At 52.9% G+C, this 16,888-nt stretch overlaps 1 protein-coding gene across 2 annotated transcripts in view; it reads left to right on the top strand.

The window, feature by feature from the left end:
- Window positions 1-16,888, top strand: part of OPCML (opioid binding protein/cell adhesion molecule like) — a 500,180-nt gene that overhangs the window by 477,759 nt on the left and 5,533 nt on the right. Inside the window, exons 4-7 of one of the 2 annotated variants that reach the window (XM_060158021.1) lie at window positions 4,563-4,700; window positions 5,069-5,189; window positions 5,665-5,816; window positions 6,726-6,752. In XM_060158021.1, the coding sequence (XP_060014004.1) occupies window positions 4,563-4,700; window positions 5,069-5,189; window positions 5,665-5,816; window positions 6,726-6,752 (438 nt within the window). The remainder of the gene's footprint in view (window positions 1-4,562; window positions 4,701-5,068; window positions 5,190-5,664; window positions 5,817-6,725; window positions 6,753-16,888) is intronic. The other variant, XM_060158022.1, reaches the window with a different exon arrangement.

Raw genomic sequence — 16,888 nt, 5'->3', positions numbered from 1 at the left:
AATTCTAAGGAATTGGCTGAGGAAAAAAGAAGGGAAAATTGGGCCAAGAGTGAAGGCTGAGAAACAGCTGGCTCAGAAGGATGAGGATGAAAAGGGAGAAAGAAGAAGTGGGTCAGGAAGCATCCGGGTTTTACTGTGGACTTCCTCTTCGAGCTCTTCATCCCTGAATGCTTAGTTTTTTTCCGTCTCTAATAAATCTTTCTGACCCACCATACCTTACTTAAGGGGTCTAAAAGCAATTAAGGATGGAAAAATTGAGCCTGGGGAGAAAAAACATAAAGCACTGCAGGTCTGGGCTCATGAGATCGTGGACCACCCAAAGTCAAGGGCTTTGCCTTCTACATCCTCTCCGCCCACGGCATCTAGCCCATCACCTCTCTCACTGTCAGGGATGAGTAAGATAGCCGCCGGTCTCATCGGGGACAGCTGGCCGGGCCAGGGACCCTTCTTCCCAGGGGTGGCCTGCTCCCCCGTTTCTGAGATGGCCCAGACCCTGCTCGTGGACACTCTGCTCATTCCTTGTGCTCCGTGACTGTTAGGTCGGAATATGTGTCCCTGCAGAAGAGGCCGCCCTGTGCCCACGGAATTATGGGGCCGGCTCAGCCCTTCCCCAAGCACGAGACCTGCGTCTGTGGGGTCCGAGTCCAGGGACCTCCCCCATCCCTGATAAATGGCCCCATTTGTATCCTTGCAGATCTTAATCTTCCTAATCCAGTGGATTGAACTTATCTTCTTCAAAGCGCTCCTCCGTGGAAAGAAAGAACCCGCATTTTTTAATATATTTCAGCCAGTGATGCAGAGCCCACTTGCTTTGGCTTCCAGTCATGTTATATTGGGCTGTCCGAATGCACAGGGCAGGGTGACATGCCTCTGGGTTACTGGCTTATTACAGGACCTCTTACCATTAAGCAAAACTGCGGGGCAGACTTGAAGCTTTCTTTTCTTTCAAGTCCCTTTTGAATGTGTCTTCAGAACCTTTCCCACGGCACCCAGAGCACCCCGTCTGCCTTTCTTTCCTTCCTTGCACCAGTGCATCCTTCGTCGTCCTCCTCCCTCCTTTCCTGTCCCCCCTCTTGTGGTCCCCCCCTGCCTCCCCCGCCCAGTCAGCAGTCTTGCCTTCCTAGCAAACAGGATTCAAACATTTGTTCCCTCCTGCCCTTTTCTCCGCAGCATGGAATCAGGATTTTACATCGCAACCAGAACTGGAGAGGGCAGGGAAAGCATTCCACCTTGCAGTTTCCTAGGTCTCCAGGCCTTTAGCAACCTAGATTGTTTGTGCTTTACAAATCTCACCCAGTATTCAAAGCAATTAAGAAAATAGCATCTCCGTCTCCTTCCATGGACTTGAGGTGAGGACAGGTGTCAACATCTTCCCTTTCTTAGCAAAGAAAGCTGGGTTCGAGTGGGCGCGTGTTTTGCAGTAAGATCACAAAGACTCAGTGGAAAAGTAGCTTCAGGGGTCCACATCCTCAGCGCCAGCGTGCCCGGCAAAGGGCAGGCAGGAAACGTCGCTGACCCCCTCACAGACCCAGACGCACGTGTGAGTAAGAACGGGCTGAGAACAGCGCTTGGTGGAGAGCGTGGGCCCCAGGCCAGCAGCACGGAAATCCTAGGACACTTGGTAGAAATGCAAAACCCTAGGCCCACCCTAGACCTACCGCATCAGAATCTATCTATAGATATAGATGTAAAAACTTGGAGGAATTTATATGCAAATTAAAACCCGAGAACCACTTACTTTATAGAACTAACTTGACAAAATTCATTTTCTCACTTAATGAGGTAGTATTATCGTAACGATCCCCATTTTATGTGAGACACTGTTCCTTCCTCCCTCCCTTTTTTTGCTGTCACATAACAGTCCATAAAAACAGCAGTACAGATAGTGAAGATAAATTCCCGCATTGCAGAGGGTGGCCTTGTTGTCCAGCAATTCCCCCCAACTCCCCCAATTCAAAGAACTTTGAAAGTTTTGAGGAAGATGCTCTAGAGCAGGTGCTTCCTGGGGTCTGGGGTGTGCCCTGCTGGCCCCACTAGGTACAGCTAGTGACCTGCCAGCCCCACTAGGTATAGCTAGTGCCCTGCCAGCCCCACTAGGTACAGCTAGTGCCCTGCCGGCCCCACTAGGTACAGCTAGTGCCCTGCCGGCCCCCCTGTAGGTACAGCTCATTTGTTTGGTTAAGTGCAGGGGGTTTAATTACCTGTGGCAAATACACTGCGGTACATTTTGAAAGAATGATGGAGTCTTAGTAGGAGAGAGCCATCCTTTCCATCCTGCTGTATTTATTTACCGCAAGAAAGGCACACTGAATCTGGAAAGTCGTTTTGGTCTGTCTGATTTTATTGTTGTTTAATCCTTAAAACCACTTAGATTGGTCAACCAGCATCATTTCAATGAGCGAGGCAATTTTTGTCTTTATTAGACGTCCTGAAATAAGTGATTTCAGAATCCCCTTCAACTCTGAGATTCTTTAAGTCTAAGAGAAATAAGGAAAAAAGGGTGAGAGGATGTTGACATCCTTCCTTTGAGAGGAAGCTCTGAGGAATTAGATATGAACCAGCCTGGGTGATTAAATGTCTGCTGGGGTCGAGCGTCATGACCAGCACCACCACCCTGAGACCCCAACAGGCAAGGGCCCCAGGAGGCACCCACTCTGGAGCATCTTCCTCAGAATTTTCAAAGTTCCCATCCGGTGCCTGGGACCAGCACAGGCCAGCAGTGCCATTCAGGAGTGACACTCAGATCTCAGGCTGGGAAGTGTGGACTTGTCCCAAATCCCACTTCCCCCCTTCGCCTCGACTTCCAGCCAGTCCTCACATGGGTTCAACCAGATTCCCAGGATCCTGAAATTCTCACCTGTGGGCTTGTCCTGGGGCCTGTCAACCGGCCTAAGTTCCAGGAGGGTGCCCTGGTAAGTGGACTGCTTGGCTGGCCGACGGACGCACGATTTCCTTCAAAGAATAGCGTGAGATTGGGCTCCTAGCTGACTCTGAGTGACTCGGTTTGTTACCTATTTGCCTGGAGCCCCACACCTTCTGGGGTTGGGCCTTGATCACCAACATCCAGACACTGAAGGTAGAGCCTGGGTGACCTCGGTGACCTTGGTGGGGCTGGGTGATGGGGGCAAGAGAGGCCCCGGGAGCTGAAAAGCCAGTGTCCTGGGAAAGGGGCAGGGTGGTAGGGATACCCCAGTGCTTCCACGTGGAGCAGAGTCAGGATGCCACAGCAGTGGCCTCATGTCTGCCCATCAGCCCACCCCCATGACACCCCACTTCCTGCGCCAAACCCATTGTGGGCCCAGACTTCAACCATTGGATCAGCTATGCTTCTACGGGGTGTGAGAAAAGTTACAATGTGTTTTTATCATCCTGAAAACTAATTTTGCTCTCTTGTCGGGAGCATAAAAAGGAATCAGGTATCAGGCTTAAAAGAAATGCAAATGGTTGTACCTTCTCCTCGGCCTTTGGGTGGGCTGGGTTTTCACAGGAGCCTGGTGCTTTGACTGCCTCAGGACGTCTGTGTTTTAAGCCAGAAGGTCTGTCCTCTTTGCAAGCAGAGGGGTCAGATTGTGAAGGAGCACGTAACGGTGACTGCAAGAAATGCCAATTCTGCAGCCCCAGAGTATTCAGGATCATGAATTGCAGGCTTCCCAAAAGCCTGAGAATGACGCCTCCAGAATGTCCTACAAAGCCGGGTATTACACCCACTGAGCTCCCTCACCCCAGGTTCTGGGGATCTCGGGGTTATTTTATGTTGGCAGATGTTTATTGAGCACCTACTACATAGCAGGCAAGAAGGGCTTCCTCATTCATTCATTCTCCACTTTATCTTCTCCAGGACAGTTTGAAACCAACCGGCTGCTTTGTGTCTGTCTGTATCAAACTGTTAAATGGTCACTTATTCATTCTACGAGTAGTTAGTAGTTTGTACTCTGTGTACAAAGGCATCTCTACATTGTGAAAAATGAAGATGTCCATACTCACATACCCTAAAGTTATTCCCACATTTTTGATCATGACAATTCTAAGAATATCAGAGCTTACTAATGTGCTACAGTATTTCATATGTACTCTTAATTATCATGTAAGAAAAATAATAATATGCCCTTCTTATCAAATGGTCTGAAAAGTTAAAGTGACTTGGACAAAAATCCATTGATCCAAGACTCAAGCAGAGAATTTCTTCAGATACTTTGGGGCCGGGCTTCCCTGGTGGCGCAGTGGTTGAGAGTCCGCCTGCCGGTGCAGGGGACACGGGTTTGTGCCCCGGTCCGGGAGGATCCCATATGCCGCGGAGTGGCTGGGCCCGTGAGCCATGGCCGCTGAGCCTGCGCGTCCGGAGCCTGTGCTCCGCAACGGGAGAGGCCACGACAGTGAGAGGCCCGCGTACCGCAAAAAAAAAAAAAAATTACTTTGGGGCCAACATAATGTCCAGAATCTTTGACTTGATATTCAAACCCCCATTTTATGGCTTTTTGTAGTCCTTCTCTTCCAAGCTCTGTGAGTACAGTTACGCCCCTGGTTTCACAGTTTCTTGATTGTCTCTGTTTCTTTGCTCCCAGACGGCCAGGGCTTTGTGAGTGAGGACGAATACCTGGAAATCTCTGACATCAAACGTGACCAGTCTGGGGAGTATGAATGCAGCGCCTTGAACGATGTTGCTGCCCCTGATGTGCGGAAAGTAAAAATCACTGTCAACTGTGAGTAGCCCCACTGTCAGAGAGTTCCAGGGGAAAGGAGGGCATGGGGACTGAGGGGACGAAGAGGTAATGGCAATGTCATTTTCTGATAGACCCAAGTTGTTTCCAGCAGGAAAATACAGTATCAGATTGCTGTGCTTGTCACCACCTCCAGGGCCATGGACTGTCAGGACTTTTAGCTAATGGGGAGACTCATGAACTCTGGGTTAGTGTGAAGGCTTGAAGAGATGCTGGGGTAAATGCAGTATCTTCAAGCAAGAAGTCCTCTTCCTAAAATACATGGTCGTTTAGCTGGGAAGGGGGACGTGCACGGCACGTGAGGACGTGCGTCTCACCTTCTCACGGACTCGCTCTGCATCTCCCTGCAGACCCTCCCTACATCTCCAAAGCCAGGAACACGGGTGTCTCTGTGGGCCAGAAGGGCATCCTGAGCTGTGAAGCCTCTGCAGTGCCCATGGCTGAGTTCCAGTGGTTCAAGGAAGATACCAGGTACCTTGAAAGCGGAAACAGGGCATGTCCGAAGCAGAGCTGATGGATCGTTCCCCACGTGCAAGGAGGGTGATGAAGTCCAGGGGGAAGGTTCGGCAAAAGCAAACTGATTACAGCCTCCGCTATAACAGAGTCTCCTTTTAGAACCAGAAACAAAACACAGAGGGGGCTGGGAAGTGGACAAAACTGATGGACCTTGTTTCAGAATCAGATTAGCTGTAGACACGGTGGTCTTCAAGGACTAGGGGAATGCGGCCCTGGAGCGTGGGCACCCTTCCCTTTCGGCCCCTGATGGCGGCCGCGGTGCTTACAGCTGGAGGGTAGACGGGCCGGCTTAGTCCGAGGGAAGGGCTTTGTGAGGAGGAGAGTGTGTGCGTGGATCCCTCTGCGCCGTCTGGACTTCCCGGGGCCCTCCTGTCTGCTGCCTCACTGTGTGTGTGCAACCAAACCCGTCGCTCCTCCTCTTTTTTTGCAGGCTGGCCACCGGCCTGGACGGCCTGAGGATTGAGAACAGAGGCCACATATCCACACTGACCTTCTTCAACGTCTCAGAGAAGGATTATGGGAACTATACTTGTGTGGCCACGAACAAGCTTGGGAATACCAACGCCAGCATCACACTGTATGGTGAGTGCAGGAGGCCTGGACGTGGGGCTTGGCGGGGCCGGGGGTTGCAGGGACTCGGGAGGGAGGAGGGCGCACCCTGCTTGGCCTGTGTCCATCCATAGGGCTCAACCCCCCCCCTTAGATGCAAACGCACCTCTACCTCATTCTCCTGGCACATGGTACGTGGTGTTTGCAAGGTAACTGATAGCTCCTGGTCTCGTGCAAGGTGAGCTGTGCACCTCAGCAAAGGAATAAACCTAACTCTGAACCAGGTTGCACAGTGGTTACCGTAAACACGACGGAACCGTGGAGCAGGTCGATTGTAGTACTGTCTACTGGTCGGAGGGCAAATTAGATATAGTTTTAAGATACCCTCTACAGTAAGAGTCGATGACTCCAGGGATCATATTAAAAATCTTAAACCAAGTTACCTGCTGCCATCATGATTCTCATGTTGACTGCATGTCACGTTCTCATTCATTGAAATGAACGGAGCAGGGGGGCTTGAGTCCTCATCGGGACGACTGCTCTGTCCACAGCTGAGACAGCCATCCCTTCTCTGCAGGTCTCTCCCTCCCACACGGCGGGAGGGGCCTCCAGAGTGGCCTTCGGGAGACCTCACCCTCCCTCCCTCAGCTCTCGCGCTGCTGTGTCCATCTCCTCGTGCCACATTTCACCCCACGGGCCAGGCCCAGCTTGTGGCGATCGTCCGTGTGTGTACGTGCATGTTTATTTGCTGAGATTTGGTTAGAGGGAAGCGTCTGGTGAATAGGACGGAAGGGTATTCATTTTTCACGTGGACCTCAGACCCAGAACAAGCTTTCAGCATTGACATGAACTGAACTTTGTCCACCAGCCATCTGAAATGTGTGATCTATGTCTTTTGTTTTCTCTCTGCATTGTGTGTGCATTTTGCTGTGTGTGTCTTAGAACTAAGCCCCTCATCAGCAGTGGCAGGTGGGTACAGCACGTTCCTTCCCTCCTCTGCCTGCCTGAATGCCTGTGCTTTTGATTCCCACCCTCCTTCAGAGACAGGCTCGCCAGCTCCACCGCCTTGGTGTATTTCTCCTCAGTGGCTAGACTTCAGGGGGTTGGTCTGCACAGGTTAGGTAGCAAGCATGTAGAATATGATGGCTTTCACACACGTGCATATGAAATATCGTTATATGTTTCCGAAGAAGGGCTTCCCCCCCTCCCACCCAAACAAACAAACAATAAACTTCTACTTGGTGGCCTCAGCAGCAGCGAGGGGAACCCAGCCTAGACGCCAAGTGGATTACCAGATGATTTTCTCCACGGGGAAATCACACTAGCATGAATGTATAATTTCTCCAGCCCAAGGCAGAAAGGGCTAATGACTTAATTCTGAAAGCTTCATTTTCAAATGGAAGTACTTGGGCCATATTCATAATGATCATAATATCATCTACCGTTTACCAAGTATTTATTGGTTTCCAGGCATCATGCTAGTTCCGTGCAAGACAGGTTACTAGCCCCATTTTAAAGATGGGTAAGAGGAGGACCCAGGAGGCTAAGTGACACTGAAGTACGCATAGCTAGTGAAGAGGTGCTGGCGAGTTTGCCCAGCGGATGAGGGTGTGAACCATGGGCGCACACACTCCCTCACGTGCCATATGGGGCCTCAGCTCTGCAGCTGCCCTTCCCACAGCTCTGGATCCGAGACAGTCACGGGCCACTGGCTCTGCCCACACCTCGGTGTCTGTGAATGTCCATCCCTAGGTCTTGATAAAACTTAGAAGAGGTGTGGCTGGGTTGCTGCTCTGCCACTGACCCTGCCGTCACCCCTGAGTCGGTGGGGTTGCCCGTGGCGGGATGTGGCCGACAGTGGGGTTCCAGGACTGACAACGAGGTGATCCGGGCGCTTGTCCCTCTGTACCATTGACTCAGGAGAGAAGTGTGTCACAGCCGAGAACAACAGTGTGTGGAGATGAATGTACATTCGCCGGCTAGGGCTGCCGTAACTGAATAGCATAGGCTGGGGGCTGAAACAACCAAAACTTGTTTTCTCACAGCTCTGGAGGCCAGAGGGCCGAGATCAAGCCAGGAAGAGCTGTCAGCTGATTTTGATGAGGGCTCTCGTCCTGGCTTGTAGACGACCATCGTTCTCACATGGCCTTTCCCCTGAGCATGTGAGGAGAGGGAGAGGAAGAAGAGGGAGAGGGGGAGGGAGTGGGAGAGGGAGGATGGAGAGGGACAGGAGGGTGAGGGAGAGAAGGAAGAGGGAGGAGAGGGAGACGGAGAGGAGGGAGTGGGAGAGAGAGAGGAGGGAGAGAGTCGGGAGAGGGAGAGTGAGGAGTGGGAGAGGGAGTGGGAGAATGAGAGGGAGAGGAATAGGAGGGTGAGGGAGAGGAGGGAGGAAGGAGAGGGAGGGAGTGGGACAGGAGGGAGAATGAGAGGAGGGAGTGGAAGAATGAGAGGGAGTGGGACAGGGAGAGGGGGGAGAAGGAGAGGGAGGGAGAGGGACAGGAGGGTGAGGGAGAGGCAGAAGAGGGAGAGAAGGAAGAGGGAGGAGGAAGAGGAGGGAGTGGGAGAGAGAGTGGAAGAATGAGAGGGAGAGGAAGAAGAGGGAGTTGGAGAGGGACAGGAGGGTGAGGGAGAGGGAGAATGAGAGGGAGAAGACGGAGTGGGAGAGGAGGGAGGAAGGGGAAGGAGAGGGGGAGAGAGGATGGAGAGGGACAGGAGAGGATGGAGAGGGACAGGAGGGTGAGGGGGAGGAGAGGTAGAGGGAGTGGGAGAGAGAGAGGAAGGAGAGGGAGTGGGACAGGAGGGAGAGGAGGGATGGAGAGGGAGGAGTGGGAGAGGAGGGAGCAGGAGAGGAGGGAGGAAGGAGAAGGAGAGGGAAGGAGAGAGAGGATGGAGAGGGACAGGAGGGAGTGGGAGAGGAGGAAGAGGGAGGGTGAGAGGGAGAGAGGAAGAGGGAGAGAAGAAAGAGGGAGGAGAGGGAGAAAGAATGAGAGGAGAGGGGGAGGATGGAGAGGGACAGGAGGGAGAGGGAGGAGGGAGAGGCAGAAGAGGGAGAGAAGGAAGAGGGAGGAGGAGAATGAGAGGGAGGAGGGAGAGGAGGGAGTGGGAGAGGAGGGACAGGGAAAGGAAGGAGAGGGAGTGGAAGAATGAGAGGGAGAGAGAGTGGGAGAGAGAGAGGGAGAGGGACAGGAGGGTGAGGGAGAGGGGGAGGACGGAGTGGGAGAGAGAGGAAGGAGACGGAGTGGGACAGGAGGGAGAGTGAGAGGAGGGACAGGGAAAGGAAGGAGAGGGACAGGAGGGAGTGGGGGAGAGAGAGGGAGAGGAGGGAGGAAGGAGAGGGAGGGAGAGGGAGAGGAGGGAGAGAGAGGATGGAGAGGGACAGAAGGGTAAGGGGGAGGATGGAGTGGGAGAGGAAGAGGGAGAGAGAGGAAGGAGTGGGAGAAGAGGGACAGGGAAAGGAAGAGGAGGGAGTGGGAGAGAGAGGATGGAGAGGGACAGAAGGGTGAGGGAGAGAAGAAAGAGGGAGGAGAGGGACAGGAGGAGAGGAGGGAGAGGAAGGAGAGGGGGAGAGAGGACGGAGAGGGAGAGAGGGACAGGAGAGGAGGGAGTGGGAGAGAGAGAGGATGGAAGAGGGACAGGAGGGAGAAGAACAGGAGGGTGAGGGGGAGGCAGAGGAGGGAGAGGGAGGGTGTGAGGGAGAGAGAGGAGGGAGACGGAGAGGGAGAAGAGGGTGAGGGGGAGTGAGAGGAGGGAGACGGAGAGGGAGAAGAGGGTGAGGGGGAGTGAGAGGAGGGAGAGGGACACAGGAGAGAGAGAGAGGAGGGAGAGGGACAGGAGGGTGAGGGAGAGGTGGAAGAGTGAGGAGAGGGAGAATGAGAGGAGAGAGGGAGAGTGAGGAGTGGGAGAGTGAGAGGAGGGAGTGGGAGAATGAGAGGGAGAGGGACACAGGAGGGAGTGGGAGAGGAGAGGTGAGAGGAGGGACAGAGAGGGACACAGGAGGGAGTGGGAGAGGAGAGGTGAGAGGAGGGACAGGGAAAGGAAGGAGAGGGACAGGAGGGAGTGGGAGAGGCAGAAGAGGGAGAGAAGGAGAATGAGAGGAGGGAGTGGGAGAGGAGGGGGGAAGGAGAGGGAGGAGGGAGTGGGAGAGGAGGGGGGAAGGAGAGGGAGGGGAAGGAGAGGGAGGGGAAGGAGAGGGAGGGGAAGGAGTGGAAGGGAAGGGAGAGGGAGGGAGTGGGAGAGGACGGACAGGGAGAGGGACAGGAGGGTGAGGGAGAGGTGGAAGAGGGAGGAGAGGGAGAATGAGAGGAGGGAGTGGGAGAGGAGGGGGGAAGGAGAGGGAGGGGAAGGAGAGGGAGGGGAAGGTGTGGAAGGGAGGGGAAGGAGAGGGAGGGGAAGGTGTGGAAGGGAAGGGAGAGGGAGGGAGTGGGAGAGGACGGACAGGGAGAGGGACAGGAGGGTGAGGGAGAGGTGGAAGAGGGAGGAGAGGGAGAATGAGAGGAGGGAGTGGGACGGGAGGGAGGAGAGGGAGTTGAAGAATGAGAGGGACACAGGAGGGAGTGGGAGAGGGATGGAGAGGAAGGACAAGGAGAGGGAGAGAGAGGATGGAGAGAGGGACAGGAGGGTGAGCGAGAGGCAGAAGAGGGAGAGAAGGAAAGAGGAGAGGGAGAAGGAGAATGAGAGGAGGGAGTGGGAAAAGGGAGAATGAGAGGAGGGAGGATGGAGAGGGACAGGAGGGAGAGAAGGAAGAGGAGGGAGTGGGAGAGGGAGAGAGAGTGGAAGAATGAGAGGGAGTGGGAGAGGAGAGACAGGGAGAGGAAGAAGAGGGAGTGGGAGAGGGAGAAGACGGAGTGGGGGAGGGAGAAGGAGAATGAGAGGAGGGAGTGGGAGAGGGACAGGAGAGGGAGTGGGAAAAGGAGAGGAGGGAGTGGGAGAGAGAGAGAGGAGGGAGAGTGAGAGGGGGGAGAGGGAGGAGAGGGAGAGGGGGAGGAGGGAGAGGGACAGCAGGGTGAGGGAGAGGCGGAAGAGGGAGAATGAGAGGATGGAGTGGGAGAGGAGGGAGAGGGAGAGAGAGGACGGAGAGGGACAGGAGGGAGAAGAACAGGAGGGTGAGGGGGAGGCAGAGGAGGGAGTGGGAGAGGAGGGAGTGGAAGAATGAGAGAGGAGGGACAGGGAGAGGAAGGAGAGTGAGTGGGGGAGGGAGTGGGAGAATGAGAGGGGGAGGAGGAAGTGGGAGAGGCGGGAGAGGGACAGGAGGGTGAGGGAGGATGAGAGGGAGTGGGAGAGGATGGAGAGGGACAGGAGGGAGAGGGAGTGGGAGAGGGAGAGGGAGAGCACTGGGGGGGTGGAGAAGGGCTTCCTGGTGTGTCTTCTTATTAGGACACTAATCCTAGCCAATCAGGCCCTACCATTATAACCTCATTTGACCTTAATCACTTCCTTATAGGCTGCATCTCCAAATACACATGGGGGGTTAGGGCTCCAGCATATATGCGCTTGGAGGACACAATTGAGCTCCTAGGAAAGGCGCAGCCTCATGTCCCCACGCAGCCAGCAACACAAAGCCCGTGTGAACAATTAGCTTGTTGGAACCCATTTTCCACTTCTGTCTCCCCTCTCCACCTAACCTGAATGCATTCTATTAAAGGACCATTCGAACATTTATAACCGATCTGCTTAATCTCCCCAAAGCCACACAGACAGACACCCTGCATCCCAGGCACGCATTTGGGTTTGCCGTCAAAGACTGGAAGCTTGGTCTTTGGAGACCCTTTGGACTCTGCACCGTGAACCCATCCCAACATACACTCATGACAGGCCTCTCGCACAAACATGTCTTTCCTATGTTTCCTACCTCCACACACAGAACAAAGGGAAATGAGATGAAAGCAATGTCGAAAGGAAGCAGAAGACACAGGCCATGAGGACAGCGGGCTGAGCCGGGAAGTGCTTAGAGACAGCATGGGGGTGGGTGACGCGCAAAGCTGAGTCAGTGGCTGACCTTGATGTGGGGTGTTTCTTCCTCACCCGTCACCACTTGCTGCCCCTCCAGAAGCCGCACAGACAGAGCAGGTCACCCAGCTGCGTGCCAACTCTAAGTGCCCTTTCACACTGTGCACTCTTCTTAGCCCCGGGCCACTGCCGGCACTGGAGAGGCACCGGAAGGTAGAGAACAGACCAGCACGGGGATGCGGAAAACTGAGTTCCAGTCCTGACTGGCACAAAGCATGCTGCTCTCTGTTCCGTGGTTGCCTGTAAAATATAAGAACAGAACAAAACAGACTCCAGGCTCTTGCCAGCTTTCTAAGTCTCTGTTCTGAATTTGAAAAACAAAGGGAAACTAGGCTAAGAGGCAGATCTCCAGAACCTGGCATCCCAGGTGCTGTGCCTATTGCAAGCGACTTGCTCGAAGTATCCGTAAGCTTTCTTGAGCGGGTGAGGCACTCAGAGGCCACCTGGGCCCTGGCATCCTGGAGCCCGGCCAGGTCCGCACGCAGCAGGGGCGGGCGGGCTCAGCTGCCTCTTGCGGAAGCCGCTCACGTTCTCCCGACTTGCCAGCCCATTCTGCTTCCACTGGGTCTTGAGCAAGAGGCCCCATCCCCCTGTCCTTAGGGTGCAAGGAGGGAACGTTCTGAACCTGATTACATCCAGCACTGCAGAGAGTGTGGGGCAGTAATGAGCCGTGTAAACGGCTGTATTTCTGTATTACTGGAACCGGCAGGGGAGAGGGACAGAGAAGGCAAACAAAACCAGAACGCAGGGGGATGCTGCCGAGAGACAAACAGATTTCTCACACGTCATCTGTGCAGTTGCAGCAGCGACACAAATAAGTTACATCAAGAGTTAAGTATCGGGAATGGGCACCGCTCCTAGGAATCTTGTCGTTGCTAATGCAACAGCTGGGCTCAGGACTGTTTCCTCAAGGCAAAGCCTCAGCCCCTCAGAGCAGCCAGGAAGAAGGCCTGCCTCTTGGCCCCTGGAAACTATGAGGACAGAATCTATATTTCCTTTTGCTAATGGCCATTCCTCCAGAGTAAGTATACATACCAGGCTGGCTCTTCAGACAGGATTTTCATCAACTAAAGGCAGCCGGACCAGCTCTTCTCATCCTGCACCCTGGGCTTCCCTCACCCAGGGTCCCCCACGGAAAGCTGGTTCACGCCCTGCCCCCCACCTGCACTCCTCTATAAAGGCTCCCAACAGCCCCACCTTTCCCCCAGGTGGCTCCAGGTGAGACCTGAGGGCTGGGTGCAGGAGTTGAATCTCCCCTCCCTTCACCTCCAATCCAGCCCAATCCATGCCTCAGTCTCACGGCCTGCGTCCCCCCGAACACCCAGCCTCCCCTCAGCCCCAGCCCTCCCTGGCCCCCAACGCCCGGCTTCCGCTTCTAGGATGTGACTCGCTGTGCCTTTCTCTTCCCTCTCGGCCTCAATCTGCCTCGAGCCCCTCCACCTTCTGCCCCGGGGGTGGCATTACAGCAAGAGGAGAAGGGTCTTCTGTGTCTTCAGGCATCTGCAAGAGTTGTATCTTAGCCCACCGCTTTGGGTGCTTTAAAATGCAGATTCCTGGGCCTGGTCCCAGACCCATTTCATGAAAACCTCCCGGGATGGTCCTGAGTATGTGCTTTGCAGGCAAGCTCTCCCAGGGAAGTAGGCACCCGGGAGCCAGACAGTCTCCGAGCAACAGTCTGGGGGCTCCCCGGTCCGTGTCCCCAGCACTTGCCTCAATTCTGAGCCACAAGACGCTCTGCTACCTGAATGTCCCAGGGGAATCTCCATCTTTCTCTCCCTGGCATCCCTTCCCTCCTCAAACGTGCACCTTATCTTCTCACCCACCGCCTCACTACAGCCTCCACGGCCTAACGGTTCTAACCCTTTCCTCTCCCTCACCCCACACCTGTCAGCCAGCAGGTCGGAGCAAGCAGGCACCAGCCCTCCCGCCTCTGCTGGGGCAGGGGCCTTGTCTGGCTACGACATTCTCTTACCGGTGGGTGGTCCCCTTGTCTTTGATAATCTCTCTTCAATCTGCCACTTCAGGGCCAGGTGGCCCTTCCCAAACTCAGAATGAACCTGTTCACATCCTGCTGAAAAGAAAACCAAAAAGTTCATTGCAGCTCTGTCATACAGAGTGAAGTCAGAAAGAGAAAGACAAATACCGTATGCTAACACATATATATGGAACCTAAGAAAAAGAAATGTCATGAAGAACCTAGGGGTAAGACAGGAATAAAGACACAGACCTACTGGAGAACAGACTTGAGGATATGGGGAGGGGGAAGGGTGAGCTGTGACAAAGCGAGAGAGAGGCATGGACATGTATACACTACCAAACGTAAGGTAGACAGCTAGTGGGAAGCAGCCGCATAGCACAGGGAGATCAGCTCGGTGCTTTGTGACCGCCTAGAGGGGTGGGATAGGGAGGGTGGGAGGGAGGGAGACGCAAGAGGGAAGAGATATGGGAACATATGTATATGCATAACTGATTCACTTTGTTATAAAGCAGAAACTAACACACCATTGTAAAGCAATTATACCCCAATAAAGATGTTAAAAAAAGAAAACCCTCGAAGGCCTTTCCTGCCTTGAGATCAACCTCCCTCGTGGCCCCAGGTTCCCCACTGCCTTCTCTGCATCCACCATGCTGAACACCCGCCCCGCCCTGCCCGGGATGCCCGATCCTATTGCACAGTCCAGCCTCGACTATGCTGCTTCTGTCCATCAATTCACTGATTCAGTGAATGTTTGTTTCGAGCCTACTGTGTGCCAGGAGTTAGATTTAGGATTTAGGTACCCAGAGGAGGAGGAGGGAGAGGAGGGAGTGGGGGAGGGAGAGGGGGAGGAGGGAGAGGGAGAGGAGACTTCCCAACCTCCTACAAGCAAGTAAATAGACATTTACAATAGAACACAGAATATAAGTGCTGCACTAGAGCAGAGAAGAAGCTACTAGCTAACAGGTGTCAGCCAGAAGGGGCTTCAGACAGCTCAGAACCCTTTGAGGTAAGTACGCCTGGAGCTCAGAGAATTTAAGCCATGTGACTGAATCCTTCCCGCAGATAGGAATTCCACCGTAGAAGGACACGTTAACATCCGGTTTTGCACCCAGGTCTGTCTTACCTTAAACCCATGTTTCTTTCTAACCCATAGGTATATACTGTCTCTTCCAGTGTGTTGAAGGGTCACAGAGGGAGGCGTTTGCCCTCTTCTCTGCCTGATAAAATTGTACTTACCCTTTAAGCTTCCACTCAACGGTACCCCATCCATTAAGTGTTTCTGAACCCCACTGAAGAATCACTCACCCATCTTTTGGACTCTCTTGGTAGTTTACCCTTAGGCTTATATTTTGTTTGTATTTGTTTCTGCACTAAAGGATGTAGCCCTGTATCTCGCAATAGTTATTGACCAGTAAGCACTGGTTGGATTAATAAATATATCTTCCAGTCAATGCGGCATCCGTTAACAGCCTCTTACAGGGTAAAACTCCTCACTAACCAAAGGAAGGTCAAATACTCAAAAGGTCTTTAGTCTTCTCCACTGCCCCACAGGGAAGCCAAGTCAACACTGCTGACACTTTCCCTTGCATTCCAGCCCCCCTTACGTCCCACTTCTAATTTGAAATTTAGGGTCCCCTCCCGCAGGGTCTTTCTCCCTTGTGAGAAACATCCTGACAGACTGTTTAGGAAGGCGTTCATCAAATGATTTCTTCTTGCAGAGACATCAAAAGCTGCATGTGCCTGTCCATTTCCTGCTGATAACGTGTATGATTTTTATTTTCCAAATCCACAATTTAAATCCAGGTGGGAGGGAATGAGTCAGAGAGAAACACCATCGTTTCTGGCTGATGGCAGCAGCCTCATCATTTGTGTTTTCCCCAACCTGCGAAATGCCAACATATTAGGAAGAAATATGCAGACATTTCACATTTCGTTCCTGATGCGGCTCCTTGTCACTGCCTCGCGCCCCTACCCTGCTCCGTCTGAATCACTGACATCTGGCCGTTAGCCTGAGCATTTAGACTTTAACACAGAGCACTCGGGCTGTGCTGATGTCAGCACACGCCCCAGCTTCTGGTTTGGCGCAGACCAAAGCCCTGCTTTTTTCAGGGTTGTGATGAGCTGACTGGTTTGAATTAACTTCTGATGTGAACTTCCCAGGCCTTGGGCTTTGTGGGAGCACAAAGCAGACATGGCTGCCTTCTTGGCTTCTCTGTCCACCTGCCTTCCTGGAGCTGCGAAGCCCCGTTCATCTTCCTTGTAGAACACCACAGGGCCCTGTTTTCTGCTGTAATTAAAGACAATGAAGGAAAAGCTCCCTTTGAAGGGGAATGATGCACCTTCATCAGCCGGCGCTGCTGAAAATAGGTTTACGTTTCCCCAACAAGTGTAACACACACATCCTCTAATTAGATTTCCTCGCTCCTCTTTTAATCACCAAAAACATCATTATCCTTTTGGTTCCTCATTAGGAAGGTCACATAGTTCACATTCATATTTATAAAACCCATACAAATTTCAGAACAAAACTGTATCTTAGACTCCAGATGCCTCCTTGATCTCACTGCACTATCACCAAGTTCAACTCAGCTGCGGGTTTTTATTTTTCTCTTTTCTTTCCTTCATGTGATCACCCTACCGCCTGCTATTTTAGTAGGATTACAGCAACACTCTGCTTTCGAACTTCTTGCTGAAGAACTGTGCATGCCTTATTTTCGTTGCAATCATGGAAAGGAAAAGGGTGACATTTCAATACCTTTCTCGCTTGTTATGGACCCTCCTTTTTTAAGCTTCACAATCTCTTGTGAGGCAGGAGCCTCATCAGTAAACTTACATAGTTTTCTGGGAGTTCTGCGCTGAGTTTGGGTACTTTGATTTTCAAAATCTGTTCTTCCAGAGGGTGACCAGCCAGCCCATGAGCGCAGCAGCAAACCCTTGCTTCCTGGAGAGCTAGGCCTGCAGGTTAATTCTATGCTAAACCCTCAACCAAATTTGCTTTTTAAAAATGGGTAGTATATTTAATTTAACAAAGTAGTAGCTTCTACAAAGCGGACTTTATTTTACTCATTTGTCTGTTTGCCTCTTTCTTTATTTACTGTCTTACGGCTGCTGGGCCTCACAT

Source organism: Lagenorhynchus albirostris, chromosome 9, assembly GCF_949774975.1.
Source record: "Lagenorhynchus albirostris chromosome 9, mLagAlb1.1, whole genome shotgun sequence".
Classification (NCBI taxonomy): Eukaryota; Metazoa; Chordata; class Mammalia; order Artiodactyla; family Delphinidae; genus Lagenorhynchus; species Lagenorhynchus albirostris.
The sequence above is the reverse complement of the archived record's forward strand: the minus strand, read 5'-3'. Positions and strand labels throughout refer to the sequence as shown.